The sequence below is a fragment of the Phyllostomus hastatus genome, unplaced genomic scaffold, assembly GCF_019186645.2.
Source record: "Phyllostomus hastatus isolate PE091 unplaced genomic scaffold, TTU_PhHast_1.1 phas_contig_1, whole genome shotgun sequence".
NCBI lineage: Eukaryota > Metazoa > Chordata > Mammalia > Chiroptera > Phyllostomidae > Phyllostomus > Phyllostomus hastatus.
Genome location: NW_025333498.1, coordinates 18,022,828 through 18,036,351, shown reverse-complemented (window position 1 = coordinate 18,036,351; position 13,524 = coordinate 18,022,828). Strand labels below are relative to the sequence as shown.

The 13,524-nt window shown below is 45.6% G+C and overlaps 1 protein-coding gene across 12 annotated transcripts in view; it reads left to right on the top strand.

Moving 5' to 3' along the window:
• RAPGEF4 (Rap guanine nucleotide exchange factor 4) overlaps positions 1-13,524 on the top strand; it is a 277,658-nt gene that overhangs the window by 248,833 nt on the left and 15,301 nt on the right. For all 12 annotated transcript variants that reach the window (XM_045817903.1, XM_045817825.1, XM_045818158.1 and 9 more), the window contains 3 exons: positions 6,621-6,746; positions 7,162-7,340; positions 10,417-10,507. In XM_045817903.1, coding sequence (XP_045673859.1) covers positions 6,621-6,746; positions 7,162-7,340; positions 10,417-10,507 — 396 coding nt within the window. The remainder of the gene's footprint in view (positions 1-6,620; positions 6,747-7,161; positions 7,341-10,416; positions 10,508-13,524) is intronic.

Sequence of the window (13,524 nt, the reverse complement as noted above, 5' to 3'; positions counted from 1 at the left end):
AAGCCCCACTCCAGGTATGAAAAATGCTCTTCCTGAAAGTGTTCTGTCTTGTGTAGGAAATACCAGGGGCCAACAACCTTCCCGAAGTCTCCAAAGTACTTGTTCCCTGCCACACACAGCTCTCTGTGAATACAGGACTAATTGGCTCCTGCTGATGACTGAGTAGCCTGCTCTCTTTTATGCAGGTGGCAGGGTTCGTTTCTGTTTATCCTATAAAAATTAGGCATGGAGGCGAGGAGCTATTAAGGTGCCTTAGAACACCTGTGGGGTAAGTTCGGCGAATAGGAGACTAGCTTTCTTCCATCTTTGGACACCCGGGGCTCCTTTACTAAGAAAAGTGCAGCACAGGGGCTAGCGGTGAACTGGGTCACATTGAGGGGGAAAGTTTAACTACATTGACTGTGGCACGAAGGTGTTCAAGTTTAATCCAAGTAGACATTATAGGTAAATCAAGATTTCCCTCCCTGGACTTTTAGAGCCTGATTTCGCTTCATCACACAATAATGCTGACTTTCTGGGCTGGGGAGAGCCAGTTTGTGCACTCTAGCACAACCCAGTGGACTTCTGCCATCTCTCGGATTCACCCGGAGAGGAACTTCGCCAGGCAGCCTTAGTTCTCTTACCACTCCCTCACTCACCATGACCCACGAGCACCCTGGCCTTTCCTCAACCAGCAGTGTTATAAGATCTGAGTCTGCTCACCATCCTTTTCCTATGTTTTTGGTCATCTACATTCATTGCTTTCTTAAAAAATAAATATTTCCATCTGATCAAGATGGAGGCATAGGTAGACACACTTCACCTCCTTGCACAACCATAGAAAGAATCACAACTAGATCTCAAAACAACACTCAGAACTATCAGGAAATCAAGTTGCATGGAAGTCCGACAACCAAAGATATAAAGAAGCCACACTCAGCCAGACGGGCAGAGAGGCACGGAAATGCGGGGTGGTGCAGAGAAGCAGCAGTGGCAGAGCAACAGACAGTCCCACACTCATGTGTAGTGGATAAAAATCGGGAGGGGTACCTTGGGAGCGAACAATTCTAGCCCCCAGGCCAGACCACACAACCCAGGGTTCCAATACTGGGAAGGATAAATTCCCTAAATTCTGGTTGTACAAACCAGTGGGGTTTACGGCGGTGGAAGAAATTGCTGGATTTTCAGAAGACTCCATTTAAAGGGCCCACATGGACTTAAAACATACGCAAAGCTACCCACTCGGGGATTCATCGCCAGGGCAACAGCTGGAAGGGTGCCAGTCCCATACAGGAAGTGGATGAAGTGATTGGAAACGGGGTGAATGCCGGGCAAACCTCCAGAAGCCAGGCAGCAGTACTGTCCCCTCTCTGAGGCCTCCCCCCACACAGAGCCACAAAGTGGTAAAGCAGGTTGCCCCCACCCACACAATTACCTAAGGCTCTGCACCACATAATTTACAGGTGCCTTTTCTACAGTGGGCCACACTGCTAAGGAGTCAAAGTAGCTCTTCCTAATACACAGAAATATACAGGGAGGCTGCCAAAATGAGGAGACCAAGAAATATGGCCCAAATGAAAGAACAGATCAAAACCCCAGAAAAAGAACTAAACAAAACAGAGATAACCAACCTATCAGATGCAGAGTTCAAAACAGTGGTGATCAGGGTGCTCAGAGAACTCATTGGGTATGGCAACAACATAAAGGAAGGAATGGAGGTTACACTAAGTGAAATAAAGAAAAATCTACAGGGAACCAACAGTGAAGGGGAGGAAGCTGGGATTCAAATCATCGATTTGGCACATAAGGAAGAAAGAAGCATTTAACCACAACAAGATGAAAAAAGAATTTAAAAAAGTAATGATAGTGCACGTACCCCCTGGGACATCTCCAAATGTACCAACATCCGAATCATATGGATTTCAGTAGGAAAAGAGGAAGAGCAAGGAATTGAAACCTTATTTGAAAAAAATAATGAAAGAAAACTTTCCTAATTTGGTAAAGGAAATAGACATGCAAGTCCAGCAAACACAGAGAGCTCCAAACAAGTTGGACCCAAAGAGGATCACACCAAAAGACATCATAATTAAAATGCCAAAGGTTAAAGATAAAGATAATGAATATTAAAAGCAGCAAAAGAAAGACAGAGTTACCTACAAAGGAGTTCCCATAAGACTGTCAGCTGATTTCTCAAAAGAAACCTTGCAGGCATTCCAGAAGGGGCTGGAAGGATTTGAAGTCATGAAAGGCAAGGACCTACATCCAAGATTACTCTATCCAGCAAAGCTATCATTTAGAATGGAAAGCTAGATAAAGTGCTTCCCAGACAATGTAAAGCTAAAGGAGTTCATCATCACCAAACAGTTATTACATGAAATGTTAAAGGCACTTATTTAAGAAAAAGAAGATCAAAACTATGAACATTAAAATGGCAACAAATTCTCAACTATCAACAACTGAATCCAAAAAAAAAAAGCAAACTAAGCCACAACCAGAGCAGGAACAGAATCATAGATAGGGAGATCTTTTGGAGGGTTATCAACTGGAAAGGGGAAGGAGGAGAATGGGGGAAAAGGTGCAGGGATGAAGAAGCATAAATGGTAGGTACAAAATAGACAGGGGAAGGTTAAGACTAGTATAGTAAATGGAAAAGTCGAAGAACTTAAATGCATGACCAATGGACATGAACTAAAGGGGGATCACTGGAGGGAAGCGGATACTGGGCAGAGGGGGGCAAAGGGGGGAAATTGGGAGAACTGTAATAGCATAATCAATAAAATACATTTAAAAAATGAATATTTCCCATCAACGGACTGGGAAAAGATAATGTCGTAAGTGAGTTGTGCTGCCCTCCCCTGGCGATGGAAGCCATCAGAAGCTGTGTAGTGGGGCCTGGTGGGCGGTGCTGCAGGACCTGTTCCCACTGGCATTGAGCCTCCCCCGCCAGCTGGTTCTTGGCCGCACGCACTGTGTGGTGCCCTGGTGCCCGGATGGAGCGTGGGGACGGCCTCAGCTCCCTGTGGGGCAGATACTAACTTCTAAGCCTCTGTTTATTTGCACAGCATCCCACAGCCTTGCAAGTTCTCATCCTCACTAGTATTCCATTTTAAGGCCTGAGCAATTGAAAGGAATTTACTTTGCAACAAGTACCCAGGATGTGAACTTGTTTAACTTTTTCCCTGTCGGTGTTGTGCTATTCACTGGGCTGCAAGTTATGTTGCTATACTAAGGAGTGGTCAGGCCTTACCTGCCTCACAAAACCGTAAACATGCAGCTCCTTTTCTGACTTTCTAAACACTTGTTTAAAGACAATCCTTCTAGGAGGAGTCACGCCTGGGATGACTCTGCGGTCCAGAATGCGGGCAGAGCCTTCAGTCTGTCAGCGCTAGTTAAGAAGTGCACGTTTTGCCCTCCGTGCTGTGCTAGCTTCTGTGTGACCCTGGACTGGCATCCCTCATGGCTGGGAGGGTCCGGTTATGGAGAGGAGATGGACACAGGCAGCCTGGAACAGAACCAAGTGTGGGGCCAGATTGTGTTGTCTAGAATTAGGAGAGTGCCAGCGATTGATCCCAGGCAGTGAAGGACTTGGATTCCGGGGCTTTAAATGCTCTTGACAGTCTGTTTAAGCATAAATATTAGTACAGAGAAAATTACACTAAAATCCCATTGTACTGTGATTTGGTTCCACTTTCATCCTTCCTCAACTTTTAGTTAAGTGTTCCCTATATCGTCCCAGGCAGAGTAGATGGCTCTGGCTCTGGGGCGGTCTTGAAGATGAATCCACCACGGCCTCTGGGCTCAAGGAGCTCACAGGGTAGCGAGGGACACCACAGTGTTATGAAAAGCCAACGTGACGAACGCTATGCAGAACTAGCCACAGACTGGGAGCACAAGGAAAGAGGGACGGACACCAGGGTGGCAGCTAACTGTAATCACCTCTTGGTCACTGACAACTGGCACATCCTTTTTATGTCTTCGTTTTCTCATCTGGAAAATGGGAAGGTAGCAGTGCTGTCCTCTCAGCCGCCACCATCCAGGCTTACTGAGGAAATCAGCTCTCAAACAGAGGCAGAGAGAGAGGCTGGGAGCTCTGTGCATCTGTGCGGGCATTTCCAGATCTGTCTGTACAGTGCAGACCCGGCATAAGCTCTGCCGTGCCTCCTCTGTAGGAAGTTTCCACAGGGTTGTCTCTGTGAAAATGGCCCAAGGAAACGCTTCTGTGGGGCCCAGAGACAGCAAGTACACTCCCCACTTCAGAGAGAGGAGCACCTATGGTCACTCACATTAGGAAGGGGTCAGCCTGCCCTTTGCCAAAAAGGGAGGAGGCTTGGTGAGCCCAGCCCACTAAAAAAAAAGTAAAGATTCAATAGGGCTTCCCATTATTTTCTCAAAAGGGATGCAGGAACGATATGCCAGTATCCATAAGTTAGAGAATTCTATATATTTCTTCATATTGGCATCTTCCCTGCAGTCATTGGGTTGACTTGTCTTCTCTATGAAAAGCTGTAAAGTCTCAAGAATAAGAGACAGGAGCTAGGAGGACTGAGGGGAGGGCACACCCGTGGGACAGAGTGGGGGCAGTTCCACAGAGGAGCAGAGGGGCTGCGGTCACGGCAGCAACTGCAAGAGGGCAGGGAGCACTAGGAGCCCAAGAGGGGTCCTCAGGCCCGGCATTTGAAAGCTTCCCCAGCTTTTCTACCTAAGACCTACCCTCCTGGAACCATCCTCCATATTTACTTCCATAAGCTACTTGCTCATCAGCTTCAGGTTGGCTCCCTAAGGTTTAAAACTTTGGCATCATTGTTTTTCTTCCCTGCTCTCTGTCCCCTGCATAGAGTGAATCGGGAACAACAGCATTTAGCTCTTACACCCAGGTGTGGTGCTGATCACGCATTCCCATACCTTTGCAATGTGCCACACATCTAGGGAGGGAACTAGTGGGGATGGGGAGAGGAGGGTAGGGAGCCCCACCCCCGTGCCAGGTACTGTGCTTATGTGCTACACTTACATTATTCCCATCCAATCCTCTCAACAAGCCTAGGTTCTAGGTATTGTGATCTCAACTTACCAGAGTTGACAACAGACATTCAGGAGATTAGGGAATCAATACAAGCCTGTAGTTAGAGTTCAGTTTAGCTTTAGAATCTGTTACTCCCTAAAGCTGGCACTAACCTGGTGTATTACAAACCTCCCTACTCCTCATCTGGTCCTCAAGGGCTTTCTAAAAGCTGGCCAAGCTAGCCATTTGGTGCCCCTGAGCTCTGTGATCCTGCAAACAAGGCTAGTAGCTTCCCCACCTTCATGCCCCTCTTGCCATCTTTTAACCTATAGCAGGCTGTCCTGTTGCTCGGAGAAACCCTGGCTGTTCTAACCCACCCAAAGTTTGTCTGCTTCATCTTCCAAAGCCCAGCTGCTTTCTCTGAGAAACTCTTCAAGCCATACTTCGTTCTCAATGCCCACTAACTCTCTAAAAAGCCTACTCACTTTCCCCCACCTGTTTATCTGTGTGTCCAACACTCAAGCGTGTGTCGATACCTCTGTCCACCCCTTTATACGTGCAAATGGGTGCCGGCAGTTGGCTCTTCATCCACGTGCAGTGTGGCGCTGGCTGGTCAGGCTGAGTCCTCTCTTAGATGGCCGACTTTCAGATGCAGGGACCACCTGCATCCTGAACGTGCTGTTTCTTTAGTGCCCAGAATGGACTGGGCATTTATAGAGTATAACCGTTATGGGTGATGATAATAATGATGAGGCTAGAACTTGTACAATATTAGTACTTCCAATTGAAATATTGAATATCCAAATATGGTGTCCCCTAGTATTAGGGAAGTTCTTATTCAATTCATGTGACTTTTATAACTTTGTGCATATAGATAGATAGGTATTAATATTTGATTCAGAAATTTCCAGTGTATGTGAATCATTCATTACAAAGGGAAGCACTGTAAATCTTTCCTCATAAAACACAACAAAATGAATAAATTGGATGGAGTGTTCTGCGCGTCTCCCGGAGAGTAGCAGAGTGTGGCTTTCGGGTGCCTCACCCGAACATCGTGACCACGTGAAAGTCATTCTTAAGCAACGTCTCCCGGAGAGCAGATGAGTCGCAGTGCACAGGGCCCTGTCACCCAGTAACCCCAGGCAACGTGTTGTAGGAGATGGCCATGTGGCAAATTGACCACAGCCAGCCGCCCGACAGAGTGAGTAGTAATTAATCAGCCCTGTGGCTAACCATCCCAAACTGCGTGCCTGCTTTGGAACAGCTTCCCCGGGAAATAGGAGGCAAAAGTCTCCAGGAACTTCTTACATCTTTTCCAGAGAAAATAAATTGTTTCCAGGGAGCTCCCAGGCCCAGGCAGAAGAGAACCTCCACAGACCACTCTTCTCTGAATCTTGTTTGTCATGGTCCGCGTTTTCCAGGCAGTGGAATTGATTATAGTGACGATGATTATAAAGTTGGCACTGAAGCAAGTGAGCATTAAGAGTAAAGGCATCTTTCTCCCCTGGGTAAAATCAAAGTTTCAAAATATTCCCGAAAGCATTTCCAGAATCCTTTCCCCTCAGCAACTCCTTAAAGCAGTCAGCATTAAAGTGCTTGTCTGTTTTGAGATTCTGATATATTTTTGCATGATTATTCATAGACTCCTTTGCCAGAACAGGAAGGCCCAACTGTTGGAACAGTGGGAACTTTTGAACTGATGAGCTCGAAAGATTTAGCATACCAGATGACAATTTATGATTGGGAACTCTTCAACTGTGTGCATGAGGTAAGCTGCTTGATTGAGAGCATTAGTAGGTACCGGAGCAATTCTGGATGGAGCCTGCTGGCATTGCTCAGCTGCAAATGTTAGGACATGCTGCAATATGGAAAGCACATGATCTTTTTAAAATACTGAGTTTATTAATAAAGCCTGTCAAAGTCTTTGAGTGTTAGAGAAACATCTTTATGATTTACAGTAAGCTGTGTCTTCCTGAGACCATTAAGCCAACAGCACCTAGCTTGTCGTTAATATTGAACAAGCCTCACTGAAGCCCTTCAGACCTGGAGTGCAAGTCGAATCCTGGTCAGCGATGACAGTTGCATTTGCTGACCACTGTCAGTTTGTCTTAACAAACAGAGAAGCCTCACTGGTGTTTTGATTAGAAAACAAAGAAGTGAAATTATTTTCCTTTCTTTTCTAGCTGGAGCTAATCTATCACACATTTGGAAGGCATAATTTTAAAAAGACCACAGCAAACTTGGATTTGTTCCTGAGGAGATTTAATGAAATTCAGTTTTGGGTTGCCACTGAGATTTGCCTTTGTTCCCAGCCCAACAAGCGTGTTCAGCTCTTAAAAAAATTTATTAAGATAGCAGCACAGTGAGTATCATCAGCCTGGGGAGAGGAACGCGTGTGAGCTGCGTTTGCATTTTGTTCTCAGACTACACCTCAGAAAGAAACGCAAGACTCAGGGTCTCCTTGTGCACAAGGACTGACCACAGCTATTCTGGCTTCAGAATAACTGTACTCTTATAAAAGATTAATTTCATCTAGTTTTTGTAATATTCGACATCATTATATAAATTAATGTCTTGCAGCATCCATGCTGGAGCCAAAATCATGACCTCTTTTTGCTCTGAGCTACTCAAACTTTGTGCCTCCTCCAGGCAGGGAGGGGCGTCCAACGCACGGCCCAGGATGGCCCAACACAATCGTAAATTTACTTAAAAAATTATGAGTATTTTGTGTTTTTGTTACTATTTGTGCATTTAATGTGTGGTCCAGGACAACTCTTCTTCTTCCAGTGTGGCCCAGAGACTCCAAAAGGTTGGACACCCCTGGAAGACTCCTTTAGCAAAGTTCTGCTGTAGAAAGTTGTGTTTGAGGAGGCTCTCGAAGTCAATGTCCAACATGACACATTCTCACCAGTAGAGGGCAGTGAGTACATGTGTATACAACAGCACATCCAGCTAGCCAGAATAAATTCCGTAAAATGCGTAACAGCCAGCTAACCTGATACACGAAAATCATCTCCATAAACATCAGAAAAAGCAAGCATCTTATACATATTCTATTGAACAGCACTAAATGGGAAACAATTTATTTACTGTGAGGGCCAGTGAGATTTCTCCCTGACACAACTTTAATCTTCTTCCATTTAGATATGCCTGACAATGTCCTGTTGACGCCCATGTTTTTGGTATCGCCACAATGCTAAAAATAAAATGCTAAATGCGGCCTGTGGCTGGGAGACTTCTTTCCTTTCTAAAAGCAGGGAGCTGGAGCGCAGGAAGGTGGGGAGCACAAGCGATCCTTGCTAGGCAATTCCTGAGCCAAATGACTTCGATCCCGTATAGAGTCTGATTTCCAGAGCTAAACAAAGAAGTAAATACTGCTTGACATTGTATGCATATCAGCTTGCCAAATGCTTTGAATTTTTTGCCAAAAATCTGAGGGGTTTTGGATAGCCAAATCCTTTGGATTCAAATGCTGGTTCTCTTAATTTGGAAAAGCTGCCCCTTTGCAGACAGATTTGGTAGAATGTTGCCTGTGAATTTCTGGTTCAGAGTGTAGCCACTTTCCCTAGGAGCCGGAATAGCGCTGTTGTGCCTTCCCCTGTTTGGAAGGAGATGATTATGGAAACAGACAATATGTGCCCTCCCCACCCAAGGAGCACATTCCCTCTCCACCTCAGCCAGGCTGTGCGGAGTGCCCCTGGGGGACAAGGGGGGGAGCGATCTGCTCGCAAACGTAGGGGATCAGGGAGCCATGGGGCCCCATCCTGTTGTTTTACTTACAGAGGCAACACAGGAGAGCCTTTCGAGAGCTCAGGAATTTTAAAAAATATTTTTGTCTTTCTTGTCTCTCTTCTTTCTGATTATATAAGTGAGTTGCTGAATTTGGCCTTTCGTATTAATTGATTTATATTATTTAATATAAATTATTAATCCATGCTGTCCTGCAGTGGCACTGTTTACTCAGCCCAGCTGGAGAGGACTACAGACTTTCATTCATATGCCAAGATCTATAAAACTGAGTTCTGCACCCAGAAGCATAGCATGTGTTGTCTGGCATTTTTACAGAACTTCAACATATTCTATTTCAGCTCTTTGACCTGCCCAGAAGTTGGAGAAGTTGGGAGTCCAAATGTTATCACCCCCTTTGACAGATGAACAGACTGAGGCTTAGAGAAATGTCCTGACTAACTTAGGGAGATAAAGTCGGTTGGTTAACAGTGATCAGAGCAGTGACCAGAAAGGCAAGTCTGCAGTCCTGCGTGTGTTCATTTAAAGTCATACAGACAGGACAGAGGCAAACATGTACATGTTCATACCCACTGCCGTCAGCCCTGGGGGTCTTTGAATTGCTTTCAGCCACTGTCCTCACCCAGCAAAGGCTTTGCTTGCCTTTTCACTAGTGAGGTCACACACACGAGGCTGAGAGTCTCCAAACTCTTGTTTTCCCATTTCCACCCAGACCATTTAAGCATCCCTGGTTGCTCCCTCTGCAAGAAGAGGGGCAGCGAATGTAACAAGTTAATTAAGCTTTTACAAAAATGTACATCCAAATAGGATTTGATCATGATATAGTCAAGTTAGATAATCACATTGATTTGGGGTAAAGGATTTGCACTTACTGCAAAATGAATTCTTTCCCTTCTCAAGGAGATGGTATGAAGTTGAGGATTCCCTTTTATTTTAAAATTAACCCAAGTACCTAGGCTAAATATTGTCATTCTAATAAGAATCTTTGGTCTTGTTCCACAGTATTCTCATTCCCAAATATATATTTGTAAAAGCTAATAGTGGCGTAAGTACAGATTCAAAATGATCAGCGTCACTAACATCAGTAAAACACAGAGAGAAAATAAGGTTCTTTTTTAAATTTTTATTTTTTAATCAGTTGCTTAGGTTTTCTTCTCAGCTTTAAAACTCCTTGAGTCCATAAGAATCATGACTTGTAAACTGATATTTCTCAATAGATTAGACACATTTACACGGCACTGAAGTCACGGTTCTTCAGCTGTGTGGTTTCCTTGTCGCCTCTGCCTCTCGAGCTGCCACAGCAGGTGCACGGCTTTGGGCTAAAAGTGGCCTTTGGTGAAGGACATTTGTTTTCTGTTTTCCTGTTACTTGAGATGTTTCCCTCAGGTTCCACAAGCTTTTAGCAAACTTTAGGGTCAAAATAACAATCCCTAGGATAGGTGTCTTTAAGTCCCTTCTCCAAACTTGGACAGAGCGGGCCCAAACCACCGCCGGTCTAAAATCGCAGCGAGAACTCAGCCAGCAGAACGTGGCCGCTGAGTGCAACTTCCCCAGCGCGTTAAACCTGTCGCTGCCTGTCCTCATAAAGGGGTCTTGATGAATATTAATGACTACCAGAAAATAGAACTCCAATTTTTTCTAATCTCACTCAGAGTGGCGCTTTCTTCATGCGTGTGTCTCTTGCATTTCAGCTGTAAGGAGTACAAAAATCTGAATTCCTTTTTCGCCATCGTCATGGGGCTGAGCAACGTTGCCGTGAGCCGCTTAGCGCTGACATGGGAGGTGAGTTTCCACCACGATCCCACTGCGCCTGTCGCCTTAGGAATAAAACCCCAGGCACACCAGTGGGCTTTTTGTGTAGAAATATCACTCACACTCGCGTCACAATGGGAAAGGTGGCACACTTTGAGGGAGGTGACCTGCCTTCTTTTTCTAGTTGCCTCAGAGTGTGAATTTAAAAGGTATTGTCCCTCTCTTGTGTTGGGGGGAGGGAGGAGGTCTCAGTGTCTTGGTCTCTACAGTGTGAATTACAGTAAGTCTAGTTCCTGGGTGTACTGTAAATCAACAACATTGCTTGGATGACTTCAAAGGTTTTGTTCCTAGATTCCATTGTTTTCTGGACTGTCTGCTTATTGCTGTTGCAATAAACCTTATCTATAATTAAGAGACAGCAGAAGATCCTTCCTCCACCCCATGCCCAAGTAGTCATTTTGCTTCTGGGAGAATTAGCTAGCAGGCCAACTGTTTGGCCCAGCCAAGTACTGAGTGTCTCATAACTGCCTGGCAGGCCTCTCTGGCCAGTATAGTCAGTTTGGGGCAAAAGTCATGCAGGGGTGTCATGAATTTCTGTAGCAAATGTGAAGAGTAGTTTGTTGATAGTTGTTCATTTGTGCTAGAGCACGTCCTTATTTTTCATTAGCTAAGTACTCAAAATGCGCCTGACCCCTTACATGTGGTACCTAGTCAAAGAAATACTACCCTCTAATAGTACATACACATGAAAATAGACTCTTACTAACAGTAAAAAGTATGTGTAAGTGGGACACGAAAAGAGGGCAAGAAGGAGATGACAGAGATTTAACGTGCAACGGCGAAGGCAGCTGTTTGCACGGCTAGATGTTTGCCTGAAACATGTCCTTCAGTCCCCCTTGAGGCTGTTTTCTTCAAGGGAAATGCTGTTTATAGGGCAGGTCCTCACAAGTCCTTCAGTCTCAGCTTTCTCCTAAACTCCCAGACAGATGCAGCACACAGCAGCTCATCCCCCGAATATAGGAATGAGGGAATCGGCAAGGCCCATGGGCCACGCAGCTGTATCATCTTCCACCTGGAGAAAGGACAGGGTCGGTGCTGCCAGCACCGCCAAGCAGTGAAGCAGCAGTGCAGGCTCACCTGTCCTGGGCCCACAGCTCCAGGGGTCTCTGGAGACCTGGGGTTTCCTCTCAGATGATCTGCTTTCCCCAACCTGTTTCAGCTTCTGACCCTGCAGAGTCCACATGAGTTGGTTGGAATAATTAAAGTATAAAGCCTCACAGGGGTCCAGAAAGGCCTGGTGTGGGTGCTATATAACAGCAGCCAGAAATTAAGGGTGCAGCATGTGGGAAACACTAGGGAGTCCCCTCTCCTGGTCTAGGAGAATGGAGGCTGCTGGGGGCGGGCGTGCCAACAGCAAAGGCAGAGAGTTAACTGGCCAGTCCTCAATCTTGTGGGAATAGGAAAGCATCCATCATTCTCTGAGCTGCTTTTTTTCATCCTTGCATGTTGCTGAAAAGAGAAGATTAACCTTTCATCATTTATAAGCCTCTATTTTTTTAAGGTAAATATAATTATATTATGCAGTGAAAAGATCTGTGATTCTGGTTTATCTACCTGTACTTGCCAAGGGCCTCCCACGCAGCTCTGGTGAGAACCCTGTGGCCCCACGAGTTGTATGGGAGATGGGGCCCAACGTCCAGGAACTACAGAACCGTATGAAACCGTCCATGAACAAAACAGAAAAGCAAGTTAAGCCACATGACAAAGGAAAGGGATCAGAATAGGAAGGAAAGGCCCATCTGAAATAAAGCAAATGGGGATGACAGCTGGGAGCCGGCTCTTGGCCCCGGTGGTACTGACATTTGGGGTGGGGTTGTTCTTGGACTGGAGGCTGCCCCTTGCATTGCAGGACCCTTAGCAGCATCCCTCGCCTCTCCCTACTGTGTACCAGCAGCACCTGTCACCTCACCTCATCCCAGTGACAACAAAAAATGTCTGCAGACAATAATTATCGAATATTCCCTGGTGGGGGGTGGGGGTGCAAAAGTGCCCCTGGTGGAGAACCACTGCTCCGGAAGTGTGATTTTATTGCTTTATGTCCTCCTGCCTTTACCCAAAAGCCAGCTAAGTCAAGAAGGAGAACTAGTGTGACCAGAAGTGAGATTCACTCCTCATTCCTACATGATCTCTGTTCATGTGAAGTTATCTCCTAATAGGAGGGTTTGGATACTGCGTGTGGGAAGAGACCTTTAGGTCTCTTGATGCCCTTCCCGTTTGCATGCCTTCGAACAGCCCCTCCAAACCAGGATATCAAGTTTCCCTGAAGCCCACCTTGAAAATAGGTGCTAGGAAAATGCATTTGGGTTCCTAGACACAAAATAAGATATTTTACAATGTTTAAGTGGAAATATTTAAATTGATAAGTGGATTCTGATATGAGGGGGGAGGAGAAGAGAGGAGTTTTTCTGTGGGTGGCAGAGGCCTAATTCGTAAATCAGTTGTTGAAGGCACAACACAGAGCTGAGCTGGGAATCTCGGAGGCCCAGGACTCGGTCGATGCTTCTAGAGTCTCAGGATGGGAAATATGTCACACTGCGCTCTCTCAGTGTGGCCCAGTCAGACAGAAAAGTTCAGCTCTACAAAAAGCTTACAACCTAAGTACAGTGAGACCCCTAGATTGAAAGGTGTGTCAGTATTGGCCTACTAGTATAGAGACAAGGGCAGTCAGTGGTGCTGAGTAGTATGCCAAAACATAAACATAAGAAATTACTAAGTTGGTGGAACTGTCAATTTCTGTATTATAGCAGGGCAGAGAAAGCATGGGGGAGAAATGCTTTGTTGGAGAGCATAGAAGAGCATAGGGAGAGGCAATAGAAAAGGAAGCAGGTGATGTGAGTTACAGTCTGTGACCATAATCAGCTGTGTGACTTTGGGCATCGCATTTAAACTGACACTCAATTTCTTCCATCTATAAAATAAAGGTTTAATCTAGCCAAGTAAATGTTTATTGAACACCTGCTGAGTTCCTGACGCTTTGGGGCACTGAA